The sequence below is a fragment of the Cetorhinus maximus genome, chromosome 14, assembly GCF_964194155.1.
Source record: "Cetorhinus maximus chromosome 14, sCetMax3.hap1.1, whole genome shotgun sequence".
NCBI classification, from domain to species: Eukaryota; Metazoa; Chordata; class Chondrichthyes; order Lamniformes; family Cetorhinidae; genus Cetorhinus; species Cetorhinus maximus.
This window is the reverse complement of record NC_135892.1, coordinates 11,173,912-11,189,057: the sequence shown is the minus strand read 5'-3', so window position 1 is coordinate 11,189,057 and position 15,146 is coordinate 11,173,912. Positions and strand designations below refer to the sequence as shown.

The following is a 15,146-nucleotide window of genomic DNA, read 5'->3' as shown; positions in this document are numbered from 1 at the left end:
TTCAAACTTAATGTAAAATTCTATCATATTATGGTCACTATTTCCTAAAGGCTCCTTTACAGGAAGATTTTTAGTTAGCCCTTTCTCATTACATAATACTAAATTTAAAATAGCTGGATCCCTAGTTGGTTCTTCAATGAACTGCTCCAGAAACCCATCTCATACACACTCCAAGAATTCATCCTCCATAGCATTAGTGCTAATTAGGTTTACCCAGTCCATATGTAAATTGAAGTTGCCCATTATTACTGTATTACCCTTGTTACATGCAGCTCTAATTTTCTTATTTATATTGTGCCCAACGTTACCACAACAGTTTGGTGGCCTGTAAACAACTCCCACCAATGATTGCTGCCCCTTGCCGTTTCTTAGCTCCACCCAAACTGATTCTACATCTTGATCCTTTGATCCATGATCCCCTCTCACTAATGTACTGACCTTGTCCCTTATTAGCAGCGTTATCATTTGCTAACATGATGCAAACCAGATTTAATAGTTTAGTGATACTGTTTCCTAATAAAAAGCAAGAAGGTGGTAAGAACATGTAAGAGCATTTACTTACTGCACAGAACTCTTCAAAGGATATTCTTCCGTCTCCATCTTTATCTGCATTAATTATGGTTTTGTCTACAATTTGCTGTAGCTGAGTGTCTTTTAGATTGTTCCCCACCATCATCTTCAACACCTGGAAAAGCTCTCCATTAGAGATGTACCCATCCTTATCCATGTCATAGATGCGGAAAGCAACTGATAAAAAGAAAAAGTTTGGACAACTGTTGCAGTCAAAACACCTACGAATGTAGGTTTTACTTTACTCTAAGTACCTTCTTGATAATTTCAGTGCAAAAGTAAAACTAACTTAAAATTATTAATGGATGATTATAAATTACTGGTAGGGAAAGTACAGCTTATTTCCCGTGAAAAGTAACAATGGAAAATTTGAGATGCCTTTAAAAATATTCAAAGTAGTAACCTTACACTGCTTTGAAACATTAACTTACTGACAATGTACATTCAACAACAACTTATATAGCACCTTTAACATAAAGCATCCCAAGGCGCTTCACAGGAACATTATAAAACAAACTATGACAGTTGTACAGGATGATTAGGTCAGATAAGCAAAAGCTCTGTCAAAGAGGTAGGTTTTAAAGAGTGTCTCAAAGGAGGAAAGCAAGGGAGAGAGGCATGGGAGGGAATTCCAAAGCTTAGTGCTCAGGCAACTGAAAGCAAACTTGGTCACAACTTTTAAAATACTATCGATTGATTAAGAGAAATGAAAAGCCTCTTTTTTTTTGAAAAACTCAACTTTTCTCACTTGCGCAGCTCTCAACCAGACCACTAGATCACCAGCTATACTAACAATCCCACTCCTACTTCACAAAAGAACATATCAGCCAGTCTCACTGAAAGCAGCATTTTTGAAAGAAATGTAGCATGTGAAAGACTGCCATGAAGGACTCATGGTACAAAAAGGCCCAAATAATAAACATTGCTGAGGAACATGCATAGTACTTATATAATAAAATGCAGGATGTATATTAAAATTTGTATTGCACATGGTTTTAGTCTTTGCCACAGAAAGAAAAAAGGATTTGCATTTATATTGCACTTTTCAGTACCCCACAAAGTCTCTAACCACATTAAGCTAATAAGCGTAGGCACTGCTATAATTTAGAAAACAAAAACAGCAATGAAAACAATGAGTTGATCATCTGTGTATTTTTTTTTTAAAAAAGTACATTGGTTGAAGGACAAAGATTGTCCAGGAGAATTTCCTTGTTCTTCTTCAAATAGTGCCAGTCCAGTAATCTGAAAGATGACACCTCCAATAATGCAGCACTCCCTCAGTAATACACAATTACCAGTCTAACCAATGCTCAGTCTAATAGATGTGTGTTCACATCTCTGGAGTGCAACTTGAGCCCATGACCTTTCTTTCTCAGGAGAAAGAGCACTCCCCACTGAACTAAGGCCAATTGATATCCAAAAGTTCAAAATAAAACTAACTGTAGTGGTTTTCTACTAAGTTTACAAACTTTTTAAAGGTAAATACACAAACATTCCAGTTATCTTTAGTATTAAAACAATAAGCAATGCAGTTAAGAAATGAAATGTATTAATCACTTATAAAATTCAAATATACCAAAATTATACTTACATCGCAATTTCTGTTCTTTGTCGCCTTTGACGCTAAATTGGGAGACCCCTTCAATAAACTCTGCAAAGAATAATTAAATGAGAGAGCTAGCTGATGCTTTGAAATGGCTGTTCACTTAAAATGATTAGATTCTTTTGTATATAATATAATTCAATAAACTTTAACAAAACCTTTTTGTAAATTCATGATTATTGCAAAAACATCTGAATGCAGGGAGACTTCAGACCAGCACAATATTCTACCAATTTTAACCCTTAGATTGCCAACAGGTTTAAGAAAAACTTCCTCCTTTCTTGGTGAATTGCTTGCGCTTACCATTCATACACAAACTGGTTCTAAAAGAGAAACATCCAGCAGAACTACTCAGTAAGGAAGAGATGCTGCATTAATTCCAAACTGAGCATGCGTGACAAATCCATACAACATTTACACTCAACCATTTATCCCATTTTCCTCAGTTTTGTTCATTTTGACTTTAATTTTACTTTTATTAACATACCGATAATTTCAAAATTGTAAGCTTTCCTTTATTGCCAAACATTTTTTTGTCAATAACACTAACTGTTTTATAAAACATCAGACTCTCTAAAATGGGGGTCACTTTCCCTGTTGCATAGTTCTGGTGGCATCAGCTACTGGGAATGCTCCTGTGTGAGTAATTACTCGTCCATTTGGTGGAAGAAAGTTATTTTTTATTAGAGGGGGGATAGGGGGTGGTTTCTCTTGCTGAACAATCTCAATTAGCTGCAACATTGGCCATTAAACAGCATATATTCTGAAGATTGACCTAGTTTAACGTATAAAAACCTGCCCAAACCCAGAAAGGCTGCAGTCAATTAATATATTTATTTTAAGTGCCCATTTCACTGTACCTGGAGAGTTCTCGATACTACCCAGGATTGAAAATAGTAAGTGATACCCATTAACTATGTTTAAGTAACCAAACACTATTCTTAAGTCTTATTATCTTCTCACTGTATTGCACAATTAATCCAAACTGTAAAGCACAGGGCACAGGTCTTGCACAAGACATTGAAGATTTCCTCTGCTTAAAAAAATAAACAGTTGTGCATTTCAAAGCTATCTTTTGACAGGAAAAATACTTGTAATACAAGATGGATGCAAATCAATCTAAAGAAGCTCATTCTTAACTGTGACTTCAGCTGGATCCTGTGCCGCACCAGAGCCACCTGTCTCCAAATCACAAACTATAGGCTGAGTAATGTGCACTCCCAGCCTCTAGTGATTCCTACTATGGTCAAGCAGTTCTGCAGTAGTCCTTCAACAGATTTGAACACGCATACCCTGCTGTTCACAAGCTGCTCCTACTCACACAGGAACATTCCCAATAGCTGATACCACCAGAACTATGCAGCAGAGAAAGTGATCCCCATTTTAGAGAGTCTAACATTTTATAAAGCAGTTAATGGTGTTATGACAAAGAAATATTTGGCAAGAGCACTATTATCTTCTACTAAGGAGTGGGAAAACCATTTATTCCTGCTTTCCTGCCCTTTGCCCTTAATTACAAAAAGGAAACAATGACTGATACAGCCAAATGAACTCCCAGAAATTAAGGTCATTCAATCACACTTTTCCACAAAATAGTGCAGACACAGAATTGGAAATTTTTAGAATTAGAACACCTACACATTCTGATTTTGCTTACTACTGAACAGTGTATCATAAAATTTAATTTACACATTAATCAAAGAAGTTTATATTACTGCACATTGTGACACAGATGCTATGCTGTCCTCCAAAATCACACAATTTATGAATTAATCTTATAGATAACAAAGAACTGAATGTGTTACTGTATGTGGAGTCACCAACAAAAAAAAACATGTCACCTATCACAGAATCTCTCAGTGCAGAAGAGGCCCTTCGGCCCACCGAGTCTGCACCGACACGTGAGAAACACCTGACCTACCTACCTCATCCCATTTACCAGCGCTTGGCCCATAGCCTTGAATGTTATGACGTGCCAAGTGCTCATCCAGGTACTTTTTAAAGGATGTGAGGCAACCCGCCTCCACCACCCTCCCAGGCAGTGCATTCCAGACCTTCACCACCCTCTGGGTAAAAAAGTTTTTCCTCACATCCCCCCCCTAAACCTCCTGCCCCTCACCTTGAACATATAAGCAAACAAAGCTGGAAGCAGAAATTATCTTAGGGTTCAGACAAATTCAGTAACCCACTTCAGCTTCACTCACTGATTTCAACACCTCAAAGTATTACTCATTTCCAAAGTCTATAATAGCTGGCTAGCTTTTCCCCAATTAAATCTGCTGGGCCTCTTTTTAGAAGAAGCTTTGAAGTTTAGGGATCAATTTTGTCCAACTTTCAGTCAAAATCTTTAAACGATTCTAAACAATGTCCTTAATCTTGGATTACTGAAGTAATGTATCACCACCCCATTCGGAATTTCTGAAAACATGAACTCAACACAAGTTGTGGTATTTTCGTTCCTATACGAAAGACGAAATCACAATCTCAGAACTGTTACAGCGCATGAGGCGGCCATTCAGCCCATCGTATCTGCATCGGCTCTCCGAATGGCACTAGGTGAAATGCTCCTTCTCCTGCCTTCTCCCCATAATCCTCCAAATTGTTTCTTTTCAAATAATCATCTAATTCCCCATTGAATGCCTCGATCAAGCCTGCCTCCACCACACACACACACAGGCAATGCATTCCAAACCCTTATTAATTGCTGCATGGAAAAAGTTATTTCTCATATTGCTTTTGCTAATTACATCAAATTGGTCCCCTCTCATTCTCGATCCTTTCACGAGTGGGAACTGTTTCTCCCTAACTACCCTGTCCAGACCCCTAATGATTTTGAATAGCTCTATCAAATCTCCTCTCAGCCTTCTTTTCTACAAGGAAGAGTCCCAACTTCTCCAATCTTATCTCATAACGAAGTTCCGCAATCCTGGAACCATTCTCGTAAATCTCTTCCGCACTCTCTTCAATGCTTTCACATCTTTCCTAAAATACAGTGTCCAGTGCTGCATGCAATACTTCAGCTGAGGTCTAACTAGTGTCTTATACAAGTTCAACATAATCATCTTGTTCTTGTACTCTATGCCTCCATTAATAAAGCCTAGGACACTGTATGCTTTATTAACTGCCCTCTCAACCTGTCCTGCCATCTTTAATGACTTATGCACATATACACCCAGGTCCCTCTGCTCTTGCAACCCCATTCAAGTAGCACCCTTTATTTTATACTGTCTTTCCATGTTCTACCTACCAAAATGTATCACCTGTCACGAAGTGTAATAATTCTCATAATATTGTGATTTATTGTAAAAGGTGGTTAATAGTGGGGTTTGGATAGTTTGTGTGTGTGTGGGGGTGATTTAATGGAGTTAGAGACAGCTGGTCTGGAGGCTTTGTCTCATCAAAAGAAGCTAGGTTTGAAATGCTAAATATGTAAACATGGCTGAAGCTTTAGAATTTGAGAATTTGCATTTTTAGATAAATCAGGGTAGTTTGACTTTCAAAGAGATAGTACAATGTTACATCTAGCCAGAGAAGCTAGGCCAAGCAGTGTGTTTATTTTTCCCAAAGGTTACTGTTAATATTAGCACCATGCAATGATTGATATGATGAGAAAAGTGAAGTTCTAAAGACATATGGGAACAATAGAATTTGCATTAAAAGGGAGAAATATGTATAAAGGGAAATGAGGCTGTGTGTCAGGGAAAGCTTTGTAAGATCTGCCAAGTGTGAAAAGCCTCCAGTATTTGTGCATTAAGCTATTGTCTACAGAAACCGAAGTTGGAAAAAGCCACTTTGAATTCTACTGTCCATGGCATTGTGTTGACTTGCCTGGAGCTGTTTAAATCTAATTTTTTACCATTGCCTTAACGGGGGTGTAACTGGACGCCAGATTAATTAGGGGTTTTAGAAGTTGTTATAGTAGTAATTTGTAGACCTATGTGCTTGAAAGCTTTTCTTTTGTTAATCAATGTTTAATTTAGTTTTCTAAAAAATCTGAAGTCTGGGTGGACTTATTACTACTGAATTCAAGGCACGCATCTCAAAATAAATACAAATTGCAAAGCCGTTGTGACCATGTGATCAAGTTTCCCTCCTGGATTTGATCCGCCTGGAACACATCATCTGCCGCATAATAACAGACCTCATTTCTCCGCATTGAACTTTATCTGCCACCTGTCCACCCATTCCACCAACTTGTCTATGTCCCTTTAGCAAAAGAGTGATAAAAGGAGGAGTAGGGCCTCTCCAGTCCTCTGACACCACCCCCAAGTCAAGGAAGACTGAAAAATTATGATCAGTGCCTCTGTGATTTCCACTCTCACTTCCCTTAGTATCCTTGAACGCATCTCATCCGGTCCCAATGCCTTGTCAACTTTAAGTACCGACAGTTTATCCAATACCACCTCTTTGTCAATTTTGAACCCTTCTAGTGACAGAGTTTCCTCCTCTGTCACCATGGCCTGGGTAGCATCTGCTTCCTTGGTAAAGACAGATGCACAGTATTCACTTGGGGAAGTGCAGCAACATTGACAGCAACTTCATGTTTCCACATTTTACTGCACGTGCAGACTTTAATGCCTCAGCCATGCCCCCTGCCTCCATGTGTAAATCCCTTTTTTGGTCCCTAATCAGCCCTACTTCTCTCCTTTACCACCCTTTTGCCATTTATATGCCTTTCCTAGGTGCTGGCATTTTGCCTGGTAGTTATTCAAATTGTTCATGTACATACAAGTTATACTTGTTGAAACCTACTCTTCCTCTTATCTGTTGAAATATCTAAGTGCATATAAAAATAAGAAATCTGACATTTACATAATCCTGGTTCCCTAAATACCATGGCTACTATACACAAAATACTACCTAGGATCAGGTACTCAAAATAATCCATTACTATAGTGAACTGTAACCTTTCTTATGGATTAGGGGAAGGAATGTGTACAGCTCAAAGTAACTGCATGAAGGATAGATACCTCAAACAAATCCTGATGTTTGGTGGGGACATGGGCCTTTCAAACAGTGAGTCAGAATATCCCACAGCAGGCATATACCAAAACTCAGCATATAGTTAACTACACTAATTGACAAGGTCATCATGGACAAACATTGTACACGTCCTTTATGGCTAAAATTCATGTCACACAACTAAAATATTTCTTCCCTTGAGCATGCTCAAGTCTAGAAACTTTTTGGCAAACCACTTTTTGTGTTTACATCTGATGTTCATTAATATAAAGGAGCAATGAAATTCCCCAATCGGCTTTTTACAGCTGAAACGGGAAACATTTATTTGTTTCAGGCCTCTAAAGCTTAATCATCCAGGGCTGCCAGTCTGCAGTGGCCAACGATCATCTGTAAGTGGGTAACAGGGAAGCAGACAGTAATAAGATGACAAATAAAACAAATGTAAGTAATACTGGAGCAGTGCAAATGGAAATATAAAATTTTAGTTAAAGAAAAGGCAATAGGAAAAAAAAGGACGATGGGGCATGTACAGACGAAATATTTAAACTTTGACTTGCATAAAATTGTTAGCAATGTTAAATTTGTTTAAAAATCCTAAATTAAAATATAATATTTAGTAGAATTACATGGTAAATTGAAAACAATAACAGGTTCTCTAGAGGGAATTTCCCTTGAATCCACCAGTCCAAGGGTCAAAACTACGAACCGCAGTAACAGTTTCCTTAGACAAAGCCATTAGTTTTCAAAAAGGGCATCATGCAGATTTTGCCAACTGTACCCAGGCAATTTTACCCAGAGCACTACCGAAAAAACAAGTCTGAACCTGCGGCTGGGAGTACAGACAGCCTGAGGAGAACTAATTTCCCTCGATGTGTGCTGGATATGTTATTTTGCTTCATTCCTACAGTAGTAGAGGACTCAAGAATATAGGCTTAGAACTTATATTGGACATCCTGTGTATAGGTGGTGAAAGACAAACCCTCACCTTTTACTCCCGTGAAATTACTTATTCCAATGACATTTCATTCAAAAATTAGGACTCCCAAATGTAATGCCAATTGCATCTAATATTCCAAAATAAACATTCTGCTGGATTATATAGTCAATCATTCTAAACTATATATGGTTTCACACAAATAAAATGTCGCAATGAAGGCATGCTATCCCTTGTTGTGCGTCAAGCTCTGATTATTAAGAGTTATTTTTATAACAATGAGGTGGAGCTGCCACATTACCTTCAACTGAATCCTATTCAAGGTCTCAGGGAATTACAGCAAAAGACTTCATATGACCAGATGGGAGATGAAACCAGCTTAAGGCTGATGTAACCTGGCTGCACTTTCCAGTCTCATCTCAATTTACGTAGAAAACTAGTTCTCAGAATACAATCAGTTCATTAATTTGATGCAATTTATTACTGGAAAAAAAATTGAATTACTCATGAGATTTGAATTAAGCAATTTAAACAAAGGGCTGTTTTTCTTGAATAAAATTTCAATTACGTGAATTAAGGCCTTCTGAGCTAAAACTTCTATCAACTACTCTGAAGTTACATATTTAATCTCAAAGACAAAGACATTATCGCTCATTTAAATCTAGGAAATCATAGGGAAGTTACAAGGTTAGTGTCACTGCACATTTGTAAAATTATTCACACAGTAAATCAAGACAAAAAATCTTTATGTACAGGTCTGCATGTAAAACTGTCTTATAGAATTCTATCAAGCGCTAATTTGAATTAATTTCTGACACAAATTCAACAATTCTTCAATAAGTTGGATTGGTCTCCAAATTTGGTGGCAGACAAAGTAAAGTACAGGCTAAAAAGGTAGACTTCAAATTTCAAATACTTTCAAAGCGAACAGCTCTGATTTCATTTCCAATATGATCTACTTAACCTTTTAAGTTTTATTTGAACAGGCAAACCTGGGTAAAGTAGAAATTACTTATGGCTTATCTGGCATGGGAAAACAAGAGACCTGCATGCCCTTTTACATATACATAATTTAAAAACTGTTTCTTTAAAACTGCACTTTAAATAACAATTACAATATTTACATTTCATTTGTCTGAAGAGATGAACAAAGAAACTTGACTAAGCATGCTCCCCAACTTAATATTACTATTTTCTGATACAGAAAATCCAACCCCCAATCAATTTTTAAAAAATAATCTGAGAAAATTATTGATTTCCTGCTCAATATATTAATAAGTTCTAATTTTCCGAGCGATTTGATTGTTAAGGTATTTAAATGCAGTGAATGTTCATCTCAAAAGATAAATTTAACATCTAGAATTGGAGTTGAAGCAGTTTTAATTTCAGTTTTTATATTTGTAATTTTTTTTAGCTTTCCTAAACAGTCTAATTAGTTTTGTACTTCAATTTATAGCTAGATTACAAAATGTAGCAAAATGAAAGAGAATTTAATAAAATTTACATAACGAGTTTGTTGTAAATTTGTAGAGTTGACTTGAAATTTGGCAGTTCAACTGTATAAAACGGATGCACAGATTACATGCTCATTTTAAAAAGATTTCAGTGCTAAAAGTTGCCAGTACATTGTACATTACAAACTCTAAATTTAATTTCCTGATTGCATGTGATTTTAAATAATGAAAATTCAGGAAGCCCACCCAGATGTTCTACTTGGTGCAAATGGAATAGGTGACGACATCTTAAATATTATCCCAAATTCATTCCTTCCGAAGGACTACATTTAAAAATTCACGTGCATTAATCTACATAACATTTCATAACTAAATGGTTTCTCTCAAAACTACCTAAAGATGATTTTTGAGGCACATTTAATGAACTTATCGAAAAGGTACTGATTCTATGGAGCTGTATTAACTATTTATGTACTGAAACTATTGAGTTATAATACAATACTAACAAGTATTTAAGTTAAACTTGAATGCTCATATAAGGGACTAAGATTCAGAACACAGCTTACAGCGATTTGGAATAAAAGTTGGGGAATAACCATTTTTCATGATTTATTCACCATTTCCCAAAATTAAAAACACCTTTGACAGTTTTTAGTGAATTTAAAATTTGGAATTTCTAGTTTAGGGTCCACATTTTATGTATTCCTAACCTGATCTCTAAAATATTAATCATAGCTAATATATACTTTACTTTCTGAAGTTATCTATAAACAAACCTCTAGGCAGAAAATTATAAAGACAAATTTGTCTGGCAAAAACTGTAACTAATAAATAAATAACTTGGATTTATTAAACAATGTAATAATAAATGTAATTTTTACATGGGTGCCATATTTTTGTAAGCACAGTAGGAACAAATCAATATCTCTCTCAAAAAAAAGCCCAGTAATGCCCACTCCAAGCTAATAAAACAATCTTGCTCAAAATTTGATTTTGTATTTAAGTGCTAAAAGGCATCTTACCTTTAAAGTCAACTTCACCATTCCCGTCGGTGTCAAATATATCTATAACTCGTTGCACTAGCGGGTTCTGTTGCAACTCAGGCAGGGACATAAATTCTTCTACACTCAGTGAACCAGAATTGTCCAAATCCAGTTTCTTAAACCGCTTTCCTAGCCGTTTAATTTCATCAGCATCAACTGAAAAAGTAAAATTGGTGAATCAATATTTTAAGTTTACACAAAAGCACTGGGCTGAAAACTTGAGCAATTTTTAAAAGGCTACAAGATGGACAGAAGATTCAATCTCCATGTATATAGTGTTTCACCTCATGCCAACCTAAGCACAGTCATTCAAAAGTGCAGTAGCTCTTTGCACAAGGTGCTCACCCAGGTTCTTGCCTGTTCTGGCCTTGGCCATCTTGGTCAAACCTTTGCTGGTGTAATGCTGACAACAGACCGAGACAACGCATTGGTTACTAACTCGAAGCTTCAGTAGAATCACATGATCCAGCTGCCACACAGATTATTCAAATCCCTGTCCTATCAAGAGTTAGGGAGTCAGGCTTTAATACATTTGAGCAAACACAAAAAGCCTATTAATCTTTACCCAACATAACTTCATTTCACAATAGTGTAGGTGGAGATTAGGACATTGCTTTATTTAATGATTGAATGGGCTTGCTGCTTCCAGAGTAAACAATGAACTGCTACAGCTTGACTTTATACACTTCTATTTCCATGTAATATCATGGAACAGTTAAGTTTAACATTGTTGCCAAATTACACATTGCACAGGGCTGTAGATTTGAACTGTATAGTGAGTGAAGAAACATCCAAATCTAAATGTGAAAATGAGACCATGGACTGATCAAACATAACATTTTATAACAGCATCAGGCTGCTGGAAATTTGGCACCAGTCCCAGATAACATCTTAACCAAAACTCCCTTTTATGTAAATGGAAAATAGCCTTGTTTGGAAGGGAAAAAAGAGGAAGTGAAGGACCAAGGAGATTTCAAACAATAAAAGGGTGCACACCTTTCAAGCTATTCATTAAATCAGTTTAACACTTGGGAGATCAAAACAGATTATACAGCTACCCATGCATTCCCTTTTTCTTATCCTTTTATGTACTCCCTTGCACATTCCTTTCACTGAAAAAGATCAAAACATGATTTCACTAAAATATCTATAAATAGCTGTTCAAAACGAATGGAAGTAGTAAGTGGGGTTAGCAGGACTCAATCCTTATCTCTACATTTCACAACAAATGATAGAAGGATTATATTCAGAATTTCTAAGCTTACTCAATGCAAAATTGTGTAGAATGGCAAAGCATCTAGTGGTGCCAATCATTCAAATGGATCTAGTGAGGCTCAGCAGTTAGGTTAATGGCAGGCAAACTGTGTTACAATTATACAAATGACATACTTGCTCAAGCATAAACATCAACCTTCATCATAAAACTATATAAACGGTTGGAATATATGACACGACATGGAAGCATTTGTAAACCATTATGGACTTAATTCATTAGACAATCAATCAACATGAGTCTCAGCACCCACAGATCAAGATGGAGCGCCAGATCATACAGTGAGACCAAATTTACATTGAGTAGGGCTACAACCATGACATGAGAAAGAATGCAGTACACCAGAAGATTCTCATTGAGAACAGTAATCACCATTCTCAAGCAAGAATGAAGGGAGTGGATGATAAAGTTAACAAATTCGACTAAACTTGAAAACCAGTCAAACAGTTATCAGTCTTGTAAAAAACCAATGTCTTTTGCCACTGTTCAGAAGAAACTTCCTGCAAGGTAGACTGAATAACAGAGTTTCAAAACCCTTTCAAAAATAAAGAAGAATATTGCAGCCATACTAGAAAGGTTAAAGCTTAAACAAGATGGTTAACAGGAGTTAATGACATCAAGAATGTGATAAAGGAAAGGCAGTAATATATTCAATATTCATCATTGAAGAGTGCAAAAATTCCTCTAATCGCACACAAGATTAAAATAGTTAACTCCCTACCAATTAACTACCTGCTTAGAGAGCAGAATGCAAAAGGTGGAAAAAAAGTAAGTTTCACAGACTGGAACAATATGGAGAGTAGCGTTCCACAGAACTCTATGTTAGGGCTGCTCTTATGCATTTTTGATTTTGAAATAGCAAATTGACATTTGCTAATTACAAAATTCAGAGAGCAATTTACCCACTAGTCAAGTATTCCAGGTGCCCATAGATTACAAGTTCCTGCAAAACGGCAATTTTTTGTTCGAGTAGTGCATTTCCTAATTAAAATCTGCTGCATAATTATTTTCCTAGTTTTGTTTAATTTTGGTCTGCCAATACCAAGAACAGAGCATACTTGCAATGCTACTCTGCGATCAGCCACTTCAAGATGTTCCATACATTTGCCAGTATTTCTCTTTGAACTTCCTGTTTGGAGGATAAAAGAAATATAAGCTAGCCTTCCAAAATGTAAATCTAATCCATTTGAATTACGCTGGAACAGAATTTGCAAAGCAAACCACTTGTTTTCTCCAATTCTCTCCCTACAGCACTCTTGAAGGCAGTGCATCTGCCATAGAGTTCACAAGAGCATCATGTGAGCCTGACATCAAATGTTGACAGCTACTTCACTAAAGATACTGTTCTAGTCAAGTCTGATGTTGACCTGACCCAAGTGACACATGCAACACTTTCAGCAAGTCACTGGATATCCTCCTGGCCTGAATTACCCCTCCCCAACCATAAGTACTGTGGCCAATTCAAAACCCTTACTGAAATATGAAAGAGCAGGAAGTTTGGACAGGGCCTTCCTGATCTATATGGTTAAGTACTATTTTCCCCACAGTCATCTGGGAGCAGTTGCAAATTTAAATTAAAATTTAATTTCATGCTTATCCAATATCAGAAAATGCTAATCCAACCCAGTTCATCTGATTCTTTTCAATGTTGAAATAAAACACACCACTGATTTCAGTTCCAGTTTGTGCTTTAAGGAACTACACATATAAGCTGCAGCCAGTTAAAATTACAAACAAAGCTGTTGCTGCAACATAAGCAATGCAGCATTTTGCATCCCATCATCCTTCCAGGATGTCAGTCAATTACAATGAGAAACAAGATACTGACCTATCTGGAAAAAGAACTGCAATTGTACTGCAGTTTCGGTTGGGAATAGCGATGTGCCTCCCACAGTAACATCTGCTAAAATAAGTTGTTACTAGACGACTGTTGGCTTATCCAGCAACTATTGGTAGTAATGAACCCTATGAAATGCTGAAGAATTTTAAATATGAAACATTACTGAAGGTCTGGACAGTGAAGTGATCAAGCAGTTCTAGTGTCAGGTTAGAAATTCTATAGTAATCCTCAGCTAGCACTCTAAGAAAAATAGACAAATTTTTGTCTCAGCTGTACTGATTTTCTACTGTAATGTAGATTAATTGAAGTATACCCATTTATTTAAATCAGATAGCCCTGGCTGCAGGTCGTTCAAACAAGTTGCTTCAACATGATTATAAGTAAATTGGCAACTGCATTATAAGGAAAGGTCAACCATCCCACGAAGCTAGTTTCTTCCACACATAAATGCAATAAATGCTGGCCCAGCCTAGCCAGCGACACCCACATCCCATGAACAAATATTTTTTTTTTTTAAATCTTGTACAGTCCCCCACCACTTACAGCAGACATGCTCATGTGAGCACAAATTCCCTGCTAAATGTGATGCCTACTATAAAGACTGAAGCTTATTTTCTCTCTATCTTGGACCTGCTGAGGCTCCTCTGATTCCAGCTTCTTCAGTGGGAGATGGAAATGTCCAGCTTTTAACAAATTAACCAAAAATTTGTACTATCCAGTGTTGTCAAAATCTAGTTTCATAATTCATATTTTTTAGTTTTATGAATTGAATTTTTTTTAAATGTAGATAAATGGAAACACTTGGTTAAGAAACTGGTATGCATCTCAAGTAAATGCAAATCAAACAAGCTTGGTTAATTACAGTTAAAAGATAACTTGCGTTTTTCTTACAAGGTCAGAATTAGAAGGGTGTTATGAGATCAGACTTACTTCTTGTAGAACAGGGGCCAGTCTTGGGAGTTTCATGTATGCGCAGGCTGGGAGCGGACAGCATATGTGCAATCCGACATTGTGTAGCTATTCGGGCCGAGGGTGGTCCCAGGGCGCCTGCGTGAAGAGAAAAAAAAAGAAACCCCTGGAAAACCCACATCATGTGATGGGGAGTGGAATACCATAACCAGAGAAGAATGCCAGACAGGGGACAGGGAGAGGTCCCAGTTAAGAAGAAAAAGGGCTGCAGTTAGCAGACTAAGTGGTGAGGGCTCAGGAGAAGCCCTGACGATCGAAGAGGGCACATTATCACAGTATCTTTACAGTGCAGGAGGCCATTTGGCCCATTGAGCCTATACTGGCTCTCTGAAAGAACATTCCACCTACTCCCGCTCCCCTGCCATATCCCCATAACCTTGCACATTATTTATTTTTAGGTAACAATCCAATTCCCTTTTGAATATCTCGATCGAACCTGCCTCCACCACCCTCGCAGGAAACTTGCTCCAGACTCCAACCACCCTCTGGGTGAACAGC

At 37.1% G+C, this 15,146-nt stretch overlaps 1 protein-coding gene across 3 annotated transcripts in view; it reads right to left on the bottom strand.

The window, feature by feature from the left end:
- The window catches only part of LOC144689414 (calcineurin subunit B type 1), a 64,597-nt gene that overhangs the window by 5,969 nt on the left and 43,482 nt on the right, over positions 1–15,146 (bottom strand). Inside the window, exons 3-6 of one of the 3 annotated variants that reach the window (XM_078556488.1) lie at positions 14,610–14,726; positions 10,546–10,722; positions 2,162–2,221; positions 563–747 (exon numbers count right to left, since the gene is read on the bottom strand). In XM_078556488.1, the coding sequence (XP_078412614.1) occupies positions 563–747; positions 2,162–2,221; positions 10,546–10,722; positions 14,610–14,726 (539 nt within the window). Of the gene's footprint in view, positions 1–562; positions 748–2,161; positions 2,222–10,545; positions 10,723–10,911; positions 11,016–14,609; positions 14,727–15,146 lie in introns of those variants that run through there. The other 2 variants (XM_078556487.1, XM_078556486.1) reach the window with 2 other exon arrangements.